This window comes from Petaurus breviceps, unplaced genomic scaffold (assembly GCF_028583685.1).
Source record: "Petaurus breviceps papuanus isolate PSGF00001 unplaced genomic scaffold, PetGlider_PUasm1.0 90601, whole genome shotgun sequence".
Taxonomy (NCBI): domain Eukaryota; kingdom Metazoa; phylum Chordata; class Mammalia; order Diprotodontia; family Petauridae; genus Petaurus; species Petaurus breviceps.
Genome location: NW_027187282.1, coordinates 4,139,132 through 4,151,817, shown reverse-complemented (window position 1 = coordinate 4,151,817; position 12,686 = coordinate 4,139,132). Strand labels below are relative to the sequence as shown.

General features: G+C 46.4%; 2 protein-coding genes and 1 non-coding gene across 3 annotated transcripts; 2 read left to right on the top strand and 1 right to left on the bottom strand.

Moving 5' to 3' along the window:
- The first annotated feature begins 4,001 nt into the window (after positions 1–4,001).
- On the top strand, positions 4,002–6,984 carry RPL10 (ribosomal protein L10). The gene is made up of 6 exons (XM_069063791.1): positions 4,002–4,209; positions 4,957–5,015; positions 5,202–5,309; positions 5,522–5,660; positions 6,384–6,546; positions 6,768–6,984. Exons 1-6 carry the CDS (start codon positions 4,187–4,189, stop codon positions 6,918–6,920), a joined length of 645 nt encoding a protein of 214 aa, XP_068919892.1. The 5' UTR covers positions 4,002–4,186; the 3' UTR covers positions 6,921–6,984.
- On the top strand, positions 6,159–6,293 carry LOC138142703 (small nucleolar RNA SNORA70). The gene has a single exon (XR_011163515.1). It is a non-coding gene; the product is annotated as a small nucleolar RNA SNORA70 (small nucleolar RNA).
- Positions 6,823–11,399, bottom strand: LOC138142683 (deoxyribonuclease gamma-like). Its single transcript, XM_069063792.1, has 3 exons — positions 10,607–11,399; positions 7,550–7,646; positions 6,823–7,439 (listed from the first exon to the last, which is right to left on the bottom strand). The coding sequence occupies exons 1-3, from the start codon at positions 10,756–10,758 to the stop codon at positions 7,365–7,367; spliced, it is 324 nt and encodes a 107-aa protein (XP_068919893.1). The 5' UTR covers positions 10,759–11,399; the 3' UTR covers positions 6,823–7,364.
- Positions 11,400–12,686: the final 1,287 nt, after the last annotated feature.

The window sequence follows — 12,686 nt, the reverse complement described above, 5'->3', positions numbered from 1 at the left end:
TGGAGAGTGTGAGTGTAAAAGATAACATGTTCCAGCAGGAAGAGAACTGCACTGGAGTCTTTTTGAATCTCAGTTCTGCCACTCACTAGCTCTGTGACCTTGGCAAAGTAACTTGCCCTCTGCTTCCACCTAGGAAGGTAGAACTAGGCGTTTGGTTTAAATTTCTTCTAAATCTAAATCTGTGATCTTACAACTATATATTTTATTCTAGAAGCAGCTGGCAGCCCCAGAGCTTCTAAACAAGACCCTTCTGAGTTGTATGGCCTTGGGTAAGTCACTTCACTGCCTCAGCTCTCTCAGTAGTAAGATAAGAATGATAGTGCCTTCCTCCCAGGGTTGTTGAGAAGAAGAAATAAAAATTGTAAAGCACTTAGTGCCTGGTACAAGATGTAGTAAACACTATATAAGTGTTAACTAGTTTATTAGGCAGGAAGGAAAGGGACATAGATCTATGCTTTAGCAGCTATGTGGAAGATGGCTTAGAAAAGAGGGATGGAACCATTTTGGACAGCACCTTAGAACTATGCCCAAGGGCAATCAAACTGTGTATATCCTTTGATCCAGTAATATCGCTATTAGATCTGTATCCTAAAGAGATCATAAAAATGGGGAAAGGACCCGTGCACAAAAATATTTATAGAAATTCCTTTTGTGTTAGCAAAGTATTGGAAATTGAGGGAATGCCTTCAATAGTAATGAAATACCATTGTGCTATAAGAAATAATGAGCAGGCAGACCTCAGGAAAACCTGAAAAGACTTATATGAACTGATGCTGAGTGAAATGAGCAGAACCAGAGAACACTGTACACAGCAACAGTAACAACTGTGATTGACTTAGCTCTTTTCAGCAATACAGTGATCTAAGACAATTCCAAAAGACTCATAATGGAAAATACCATCCACATCCAGAGAAGAACTATGGGGTCTGAATGCAGATTGAAGAATATTGTTTATTTTTTTTGTAGTTTTTTCTTTTGTTCTGTTTCTTCTTTCATAACATGACTAATAAGGAAACATGTTTTACATGATTGCACATATACAACCTATATGGTAAGGGAGAAAAATTCAGAATTCAAAATCTTATGAAAAAAAAAGAATGTTAACAATTTACTTTATGTGTAATTGGAAAAATATACCATTAAAAATAAAATAATATAAAATCCAAAAAAGGGGGATGGGGTGGAATCAGGTTATTTCAAAAGAGGTTGAGGGGCTGACTCAGGGTTGGAGCCATACAAATGGTGAAAAAGGGGATGGGTGAAGGGGCAGCCAGGTAGCACAGCGAGTAACAGCACCGGCTCCAGTGTTGAGAAGACCTGGACATCGAATCCCGGGCTCAGACACTCAGCACTACACCCAGAAACACCTGGCCGTGTAACCTTGAGCAAGTTACTTAACCCCGATTGCTTTAAAAAAAAAAAAGGGGGGGGGATGGGTGAGAAAGATATCAGGGAGGTAAAATGACCAGACTTGGTAACTGGGGAGGGAGTAGTTAAGTAATGAGGAAGACTCAGAGATTATAAACCTAGGTGATTAGAATTATGGTCTTGCCCTGGTCAGAAGTGAGAAAGTTTTGAAAAAGAAATTGCTTTGGTGGGGAAAGAGAACAAGTTCTGTTTTGGACATGTTGCTTTTGAAATGCCTGTGTTTGTGCATGAACTGATGCAATGTGAAGTGAACAGAAGCAGAACATTATGTACAGTAATAGCAATATTATTCAATGGAGAACTGTGAATGACTTAGCTATTCTCAGCAATACAATGATCCAAGACAATCCCAAAGGACTAATGGTGAAAAATGCTATCTGCCTCCAAAGAACTGATATTGTTTGAATACAGACTGAAGCATGCTATTTTTCACTTTCTTTCATTCATTCTTTTTCTTTTATTTGAATCTTCTTGTGCAAAATGACTAATATGGAAATGTTTTACATGATTAGACATGTATAAACTATTTCTGATAGTTTAGTCTCAGGGACAGGAGAGGAGAGGCGGGAAGTGAGAGATAGAATTTGGAACTAAAAACTTTAAAATGACAAAAATTGTTTTAACACATCATTGAGAAGGAAATAAAAATATATCTTAAAAAATAAAAGGATAAACCATTGCAAAATTTAAAAATGAAATGACTATGTTTGGCCCAGCTGGAAATTTGCATTGGGTACATTGACAATGGACTAGAGCTGAGGAAAGAGAGTAGAGTTGCATCTATAGATATGAGAGCCATCCGAATAGGATAACAATTGTACCCTTGGAAGTTGATGAGGTAACCAAGAAAGGGTGCTGAGAGAAGAGCGCTCAGGAGAGAGGTTTGAGGAACACCTTTACTTAGGAGGTCAGACACAAACGATAATCCAGCAATGGAGACTGAGAAGGAACAGCAAAATTGATAGAACCAGGAGAGAGCAGTATTATGAAAACCAAGAGGGACAATGTTAAGTCAGTGCAAAGAGGTGAAGGGTTGTCCCTGGTGAGAAAGGCTACCTCTTCATTAGAGGCTGGATTAAAGAATGCATGGTTGATGGCTGGTCGGTACAATGTCTGGGTCTCCAGTCAGGAAGATCTGAGTTCAGATCCGACCTCAGACACTTACTAGCAAGTCATTCAATCTCAGTTTCCTCAACTGTAAAATGGGGATAACATTTATAAAGTGCTTTTTAAAATACTAGAGAAATACTATTGCTATCATTATTAATGTGTTCCATTTTCTGTTCTCTAGGGCCACTGCAATGAATGACTTTAGCAAAGTTAGCCAGCAATGAAAGAAATCCACATACTGTCTATCTTTCTATGTCAACCAGGAAAGGCACAAGAATTTATTAACAAAACATCCCCCATGTGCCAGGCATTATTATGTTAAGCACTTTACAAATATTACCTCATTTGATCCTTATAACAACCCTGGGAGGGAAGTGCTATTTATTTTCCCCCACTTTACAGCTTAAGAAACTGAGTTGGTCAGAGGTGAAGTGACTTGCCCAGGGTCACACTGCTAGCAAATGTCCCAGGCTGGATTTGAATTCTGTTTTCTTCCTGACTCCAGGCCCTGCGCTCTATCTACTGAGCAACCTGGCTGCCACCCAGCCTTTAATCTCCTTTAATCCTGTCTGACGAAAAGGAAAAGGCAGCCCTTTTCACCAAGGCCCACCCATCTGCAGTAACCTTGGCACCCCCCCCCCTTTGCTTTTCCAGATCGCCTCCACAATCAACCAGAAAAACTGACTGAAGGAAAATGTCGTGTCGAATAATAAAATAAACGCATCAAAAGAAAAGAAAAAGAAAATAAGCGCATCGAATATCTGGGCACTAACTCTCCAAGACAGAATTCTCAAAAAAATGATCTGGAAAGAAACGGGAGAGTGAGGGCTAATGACTAGGTACGGCGAACGCGGCTGTAATTTCATTCTGTCATTTCATCGGGGCGGCCGTGCCAAACGCCAACGCCTCCTTCTTCCCAGAGGAAGTCCAACAAGAGAATGTGGATTAACAGATGTGGCCACCAAGCACGGTCAAGGGCTGCAGGGTTCAGAGCAGGAGGGAAGGCCCGGCCGCGCGCACACACGCACGCCCCGCCCCGCGGCCCCCCTACGCTGTCCTCCCACCCGCAGAATGACGTTGCCTCCTCCTCCGGGTCTGTAATGATTAGGCCAAGGGGGCGGGGCGGGGGAGGGAAGTGGGACGGCAGCGAGCTGGGAATTCGATCCCCAAAACTCCCTTCCCCCAATTCCCCTTTGCCTCGCCAACTAGTAGGGCGAGGCTGCTAGGGAAGTGATCGACTATGCATGAAGGGGCGGAGCTGGGGCCCTTCAGGCCTCTCCCTTACTGAGACGCACGCGTCTCGACCCCCTCTGCGCAGATGGCCGCTCCCCAGGCCGAGTGCGCAGGCCCCATGGCGTAACTTCTCTATGGTCAGACGGAAGTTCCAGAGCGTCGGCACGCCCAAACCGGGAACTCTATGGTCGGGTGGGGTGGAGACGGGCGTCCTATAAAAGGCGTACGCAGACGCCGCGGCGTCCCTTTCCCTGCGGCGAGGTGAGTGCGTGTGGTCGTGCAGTCTCTCGCTCGTCGCCTCGGCCTCGGCCCCGGCCCCGGCCCCCGCCCAGCCCTGTGCTCCGGCTCCGGCCTCGGCAGACGCCTTTGTTTCCCTTCTCTCCTTTCAGATACAGTCCTTGCTGGCGCTGGCGCCATGGGCCGTCGTCCCGCCCGCTGGTAAGTAGCCAGGGAGCCGGGTTTCATGTGCGTGTAGGCCTATGCGCCATGTCGGGGAAGGCCGCAGCAGCAGCCTAGGCCTCGCCGGCGGTCTGAGCCCCGCTGGGGCGGGGAGTGGGCGGCAGGCAGCCCAGGCCTGGCAGCGTGCCCCCGAAGCGGGCCTCGGCTGTGGGGCCCAGGACCCGTCATGCTGCGTCATGGGGCGCTAGACCCAGCTGCTCTCTCCTCTCCAAAGGTTGGGAAGTAGCTACTTCTTTGCGGCTGCCTATCTCAGCTGTCAGCCTTACTCTGGCTTCCCTTCCCGGCTCTTCGCCCTTAAACTCAAGGTGGGCTTGACAGTTTTCTTAGTCTTGCTGGTAAGTAGGGAGAAATGGGTTTTGAGCGTCCCTTATTTTGTCAGGTGGACCACGAACAAATCTCTTTACTACAGATGAAAAATCTTAACACCCAGTGATGAGCTGCGTGCAGCTAGGTGACACAGTGGAGAGCTGCTGGATTTGTGCTCAGGACCTGAGTTAGAATCCTGCCTCAAAACACTAGCAGTGTGACCATGAGCAAATCACTAAGCCTTTAGTTTTTTCTTCATCTATAAAATGGGGAACACAATGGCATCTGGTTGTCAGGATGACATGTGATCTTTGTAAAGCCCTCAATAAATGATGTTCCATGGGAGAGTTCAAAAATGTAGGTCAGACAATTAATGACTTCTCATAGACCAACCAAACTGAGTTACTTTTATCTTTTTAGTTACAGGTACTGTAAAAATAAGCCGTATCCGAAGTCCCGTTTCTGCAGGGGAGTTCCTGGTAAGTGTTAAGGACACTTGATTCTCCCTAAAGGGGGTGGGGGGGCGGCAATCAAGGATATCCCAGCTTTGCTTTCCTTAACTCAGTCCCATCCATTCTTACTACTACTAGCATTTGTGTGTAACTTAATCAGCTGCCCCTTGGGGCAGCAGGGCACCATGGTGTACTATTTACTTTCTCGTATAGATGCCAAGATAAGAATCTTTGACCTTGGTAGAAAGAAAGCGAAAGTGGATGAATTTCCATTGTGTGGCCACATGGTGTCAGATGAATATGAACAGCTGTCATCTGAAGGTAAAGGGGTGGGGTGGAGCTGGGTTTCAGTTGGTTCACCCTCAGGAGGAAGAGCTATGATCTTCCTGAGATGTTCTGCAGAATGGGGGTACCTAACAGCATCTGGCAGCTAGTCCTTCCAAAACTTATCTTACCATAAGCAGCTCTTTTTTTTTTTTTTTTTACTCTTGGCTTGGTCAAAATGCTTACAATATGTTGCCCTGTTCCCTCAGCCTTAGAGGCCGCTCGGATCTGTGCCAACAAGTATATGGTGAAGAGTTGTGGCAAGGATGGCTTTCATATTCGTGTGCGGCTACATCCTTTTCATGTCATCCGCATCAATAAGATGTTGTCATGTGCTGGGGCTGATAGGTAAGAAGTGTTTTCCTATATAGAATAACTGACCACTAAGATGTATTTTTATGATTCAAGGTTATGTTATGGTATTTCTATTATATAAGTATTCTGCTCCCTCTCCTCTCCCCCCATCCATTCCATGGAACATCAGAAGGGTACAGTGTGGAGGTGCCTATATTTGGGGAGCCCCTATTGCCTGATCAGGCAGTGTCATGTAGCAGAGCAAATATTGATTCAGATAGTCACTTTACTTGCTGGCTCTTATTTCTCCAAATCAGAGGTAAGACTAAGACTTTTTCCAACCTCTGACATTCTGTGATGTCAGAAATGAACCACCATGGCACTAAGGTTTTATACTAGCAACTTGAATTGCTTGTTTTCTTGGCTTACCGAGGCATCCAAATGGTCTGTAGGGAAAGACAGGTATGAGCTTGGAAACATGGACATTAGATATAAGCCCTCCTTTGGGCACATGTTGTGTCTTGGGTGAAGTGGGACTTCCCACACTACCTTTTGCAACCAATTAAGCCGACTAACCCAATTCTCTCAGTGTGGGGCTGGTGTGCAATGGTTGCAGACAGCATTTCCCTGGTTGTGTATGTACCTTGTCTATAATACCGGGTATTCTAAGGGACCTCGGAAACACTTTTGTCCTGCCTAAGGCAACTTAGCCAAGAATAAGCAAGCACCTACTTCACAGAACTTGAAATGTTAGCTGCTTAATCCTCTACTTCCTAGGCTCCAGACTGGCATGCGGGGAGCCTTTGGGAAGCCCCAGGGCACTGTAGCCCGTGTGCACATTGGCCAAGTTATTATGTCGATTCGAACCAAGGTCCAGAATAAAGAACATGTGATTGAAGCTTTGCGTAGAGCCAAGTTCAAGTTCCCCGGCCGCCAGAAGGTACGCCTTATTGTTTCCTGTGGGTAGCATCTTTTTAAATTTCCCAGGCTGGGAGGAGATAATCCCAGGTGGAAGGAAAGATGTCTGTCTCTGGCTTAAGTCATCTTAAATTGAGCTTGACTAACAAATTTTCCTTTCCTGTGTTAAAAGTGCATTAGTGAGAGCAATGCTTTAATCTGAGGTCTGAGGCAAAGGCTGACTATTTCTTTACCTTCTCTTAGATCCACATCTCCAAGAAATGGGGTTTCACCAAATTCAATGCTGATGAGTTTGAGGATATGATAACTGAGAAGCGACTCATTCCTGATGGCTGTGGAGTTAAGTACATCCCCAGCCGGGGCCCCTTGGACAAATGGCGGGCACTCCACTCCTGAGGGGTGTGTGCTGTGACGTCTACCTTTTTGCAGGCATAAATAAAGTAGACATGTTACCTTCTAACTGGATTAGCTCTTCCCAGCCTTAATGTCTTGTCTCACCTCCGGAAATGGGTTAACACTTTGACCATGATTTTCAGGATAGAGGTTGGAACACCTTGGGCCGGCAAGTTTAACCTGAATAAAGACACTGGGTCTGCAGCATAGGTCATTTGAGCTTTAGATACTTGGGTATTTATGTATTATAAAACACCATGAGAAAACAAGCCCCTCTCAGGAAGCTGGGAACTGAAAACTTGAAAGAACTGCAATCTTTGGTTGTAGGTAATGAAGCTTTTCAGCTCTTCACGGTCTTAGAATAGAGAATTCTGATTAATCTGCACTCATGCCAAGTCCACAGCAGAAGTGGAGCATGGGTCTCTGGAGCAACATGGCAGGTGCCTCTCAAAGCTCCTGGTGGCCTTGGGGAGGTAGGTGCAGGCACACTTCAACAGGGTAGTGGTCACTGACTTGCAGTGCCTAGGACACAAGCAATGGGAGTGCTAGCTGGGCCCAACCTGAAGGTTCTAGGTTTAGGGTGCTGCCCCTTGAGATCTGGGGTACCTCCCTTCCCATTTGTGTAGGCTCACCTCCTCCTCGGACATGTCCAGCTCCTTCTGGAAGTTGAAGATTTTGGCTGAACCAGGTACGACAGCCTGGAGCAGAGCCTTCCCATGTACTATGATCCTGCAGAGATCAAGGAGTGGGGCATGCTGAGCTCTTAAGCCAGGGAAAAGTCTTTGAAGTAAATCAGGGGTGGAGAACCTTTAACTCAAGGTCTTCTAGATTGTTGGTTATAACCTTTTGACAATCCAAGTTTTACAGAACAATTTTTTTAAGTAATCAGGGTTAAGTAACTTAATCAAGGTTACACGGCCAATTATTTCTGGGTGTGGTGCTAAGTATCTGAGCCTGGATTTGATTTCCAGGTCATCCCGACACTGGAGCTGGTGCTCTTATTCGCTGTGCTACCTGGCCACCCCAGAACAAATCCTTTTAAGGGGATTTGTTCTGCGAAGTTTGAATTCAAAGGGGCTGGACTTGAGGAGTTAGAGGGCCCCTGTGGACTAGATCTCCTGTTGCAGATCCCCAGGTACTGTCTTCAGAAGAGGGGAATGTGGGAATGAATGGCTTCCATCCCAACTCCCTGTGTGACTCTTAAACCTCCAGGAGGCCACAGGAAAGTCCCTGCCAGTGAGACCTTGGGCAATTTGCCCCATAAACCTGCATACCTGAGTCTCCTGGGCCAGGGAGCTCAGCCAGTCAGCTCCCCCTTATAAGGTGCTTCTCTAAAAGGACCTTCCAAAGACAGGGTTACTTCCTGGCAGATGCCATTGTAACACTAGGGAATGAAAACTCTGGCAAAGGCTTGCCCACCAACCTTTTATTACAAGGAAGCAGGAAGCCGCCAATACCTTGCCATGAGGTTACCCAGTGTTGTACCTAGAGCTAAAACTTAGGACTCAACATTAAGGTTTTCTGCTGTTATACCTTTTCTCCCTCTGTGTGCTCAGCCCAGGGTGGGATAACCTAGGGTTTTTTGTAATCTAAAACCTGTTACAGGGTAAGGTTTGGTCCCTGCCCCTAAGTTCCAGGCCTGCTGGGGACTGATCTCTAACCATTACCCATATGAGCAGATTACAAAATCACAGAACCAGAGTTAATAAGGATTTCCTAGTAGAGCTAGGCCAAAGCAAGCCTAAGCAACATCCCTAGTAGGGCCAATCAAATTCAAACATAGTTGAGAAGATAAAATAGTACAGGACAAAGCTAATGTGAATGTGGGACTTTCTGAATCAATATGTAGCTGGCAGAGATATGTATGTTTGTGTCCTACCCCTGCCTACCTTATTTGAATTTGCCAGCACTGTTCTACACCATCATCTTGGCCAAATGCTATGAGGCCCAACCTGGATGAACAGGTAATGCTGAGAACTGCCCAAGGAGGCAGCAGAGGGTGGTGCAAAAGACCCCTTAAGTTTTGAATAAGAGCACCTGAATTTAATTGAAACTGAAATTAAGCTTAATTTAACTTCAATCTTGCCTATACCCCTATCAGGCAAATTTCTCAGCTCTCAGCTTCTTGGTCCCTCAAGTTTCCTACCTACCAAATGAAGTTGGACTGTATATAGCCTTTGCCTAAAGCCTTCCGTACCAGAGTTGGCTTGTCCTCAGGGACAAGCTAGTCTGACTGGTACTTGGAAAAGAGTACTCCCTACAACATACCTGAAAAAGGGTCATCCCATCCACTGAAGATGGCCCACTAAGGGACAGCTTGCTTCTAAGGCAGCCCATTCAGGTGTCCTTCCCTAGGACAACTCTAGGGGGCAATCCAGTCTCAGATACTAGCTGTGTGACCCTGGGCAAGTCTTAACCCTGTCTACCTCGGTTTCCTCATCTGTAAAATGAGTTAGAAAAGGAAATGGCAAGCTACTCCAGTATCTGACAAAAGAACCAAAATGCAGTCGCATTGGACACCACAACTGAACAAGAAAGGTTTTGCATAGGTGAGACTTAAAGGAAGTCAGGGGGGGTCACTAGAGTGGAGGAGGGAGGGCATTCCAGGTGGGGAAAAGGCAGAAAAAATGTCCAGAACCAAGAGATGTGTCTTGTTTGAGGAACAGCCAGGCCAGAGTATAAGGGAGTAAGGTGTAAGAAGACTGGAAAGGTAGGAAGGAGTTAGCTTAGGAAGGGCATTGACAGCTAAACGTTGCATTTTGTATTTGCTTCTGGGGGTGACAGGGAGCCACTGGAGTTTATTGACTGAGGGGTGTTAGAGTGAGGATTGGGTGAGGGGGAGGTGTATTTTAGAAAGATTACTTTGGTGGCTGGATTGGAGTGGAGAAAGACTTGAGGCTGGCAGCTGGGCCCCCACCCCCTACCCTAGCAACTTGCTATCATCCAGGCCTGAGGTGATGAGGCCTACACCAGAGTGGTGGCAATGTCAGAGCAGGGGTCATATTCTAGAAATGCTATAGAGATGACATCAACAGGCCTTGGTACCATGTTGGATCTGGAGGTGATAGATAGTAGTCCAGGTTGCCTGTGGGCAGTGAGCCTGAGGGATGAGGAGGATGGTGTTGCCCTTGAGAGTTATAGGGAAGGAGGGTTGAGGGGAAGATAATGGGTTCTGTTATTGACATGTTCAATTTAAGATGTCTACTGGATATTCAGTTTGAGATATCTGAGAGGTAATTGGAGATGAAAGATTGGAGGCAGGAAAGACTGGGGTAGGAAAGGGGGGAGAATCATCAGCAGAGATGGTCATTTAAATCCATGAGAGCTGATGGGATCACTAAGTGAAATAGTATAGAGGGAGAAGAGAAGGGAGCCCCACCAAGTCTTTTCTTCTCTAGGCTCAACATAGCCAGGTCATTCTATGGCACAGCTTCTAATTCGGGCTGTTTCATGTGTAGGAGAGGCTACATGCCCATAAGGACTAGAGAGTTGGCTCCAGAGAAAGGAACCAAAGACATTTGCTGTGTGGCCTTAGCATGGTCCCAAGCACAGGGGAGGAAAGTCTAGTCTCTTGGTGATGCTCCTGATGCCAGTGCTCTCACCATGGAGAAAGACAGCCTCTGATTACTTGGGCGTGGGAGGTGGGAGGGGACTATGCAGACACACCCACACACACAATCCCCTCTTACCTGTCATAGGCACAGTGGGTTCTTGTGCTGACTGTGGTGTCTGCCTGATCCCCAATGAGCCAGTGGAATTCTGGGTGACTCCACAGGCGGATGCCCAGCCAGGCCCCTGGAGGCACAAATGTGCAGCCTGCATTGAGGTCACCAAGCAGCATGACATCCTGGTGGGGAGAGGAGCATGAAGGATGGCTATGGAGTCAGGAGACTTGGCTCCACCAATTCTGAATGATGAATTTGAATTTGGCAGAGTTCTTTGACCTCTCTAGACCTAGTTTCCTGATCTGTAAATTAGGTCCAATGATTGCTGAGCAAGGAAAAGGATTATTAGTCTCCAGAATGATGATGGCCAGGAAGGGAGACATGCACACTTAGGGGGTGTGTGTGTGTAGGTAGGGTAAGCCTGGAGGTGACTGAAGTGTGGTAGGGGACTGCCCAAAAGGGGTGAGACTGGCAAGGGATCTAGGGGATTACTGCTACCTACACCTAGATGGTCAACCAGGGTCCAAGACTCCTGGGGAGGTGTGATCTCCCTGCCTGACCCCCCCCCCCCCATTACCTCTACATTCCAATGCTGTTTTACATCCTGGACAACTCTGTAGAGTTGATCAATCTCTCGGGGTGCATTTCGGGGGCAGGCATGGTGAGATATTAGCACCAAATTGCAGATGGCTGGGAGAAAGGGCAGAAGTTAGCTTCTGTACTGCCTCCATTCCCTTCAAACAAACCCTAGCCAACAGTATGAGCACCTCTTCTTTTCTTTATTCCAGCCTGCCTCCTCCAAGAAGCCTATCTTCCTTCTTCTCATTCATATTTTCTGGTTCTCCCGTTCTTGCCAAAGACTCCAAACCTCTAGCAGCTCCTTCCCATGGCAGACAAGGGCTCTGCCACCTCCCGTCCCTGAGAGGCTCTTTTGCTCTTTCCCATTAGCTCCTCCCCTACACAGACACCCACTCTGCCTTGCCTTTCTCTTTTTATTGACAATAAGGTTGAGAGGAAAGATCACTGGATTTGGAATCTGAGCATTTGCCTTTGAATCCTGCCTCTGCGACCTGTGCCTCCATTTCTTCATCTGTAAAATTGAGGGAGGGGGAGGGAAGGTTTCTTCCAGCTCTAGATCCCCATTACTATGTTGTGTGTGATTTTGACACCCCCTTGGGCCTCACTTTCCCCTGCTGTAAAATGAAGTCTTTGTAACTAAATCTGTGGGGAGTTTTCAGTGTCTACCAACATGCTTATCTTCCTGATCCTGACATAGCCAGTACCCCGATATCTTTCAATGGTTAGCTTCTCCCATGATTTAAATAGAGCCAGTGGCGACCCAGCTGTTGAGTACCCTCCCCCATTCCACTCCTCAGGAGTCTGCTTTCTGACACTATTTGTTTTCCTGCTACCTAAGTCTGATTGATAATGTCATTTGGTCAGCAGAGAACAAGAAATTTGCCCAGTCGGATATGGTGTGAGCCACATTTTATATATTACCCCTTCAGGGCTTTTCTACTTGGGACCCCAGAGATTTGTGGAGAGATTTCAAAAGGTCTGTGAACTTAGATGGGAAAAAAAATGTATTTTATTTTCACTAATATCGAATTAAATTAAAAGTGACCCCTTAATGAACCAATTAAGCTCTACATTGCTGTTCTCTCTTGAGTCCCTCGACCTCCTATATCCCTAATTGCACCCAACCAAGCCTCAGCCTTGCCCTCGGATCACTCCCACCACTCATCACCTTCACTCTTACACTCGGGCTGCTGAAAAAAGATGGAAAAATCACACAACTGTTCTGAGAGGGTCCATTACAAATTGATGTTACATAACCTCACCTGGGCCCTCACTGCTGCTAGGCAATCCTACTTTACCTCCCTTGTCAATTCATTCTCCCACTCTCCACAGCATAAACTCCAAACCCTCATCCCTCCTCAAACTTCCCTGCTCCCCTGCTCTCCCCCACCCCAACTCTCTCAACTGAGAACCCTGCTTCATATTGTACAGGAAAAATTGAGACCACCCACTTCTTCCCTCTTCCTCATCTCATATAGGTGCCTTCTGCCACCATCTCCTCCTTTACCCCATGTCTCACATGATG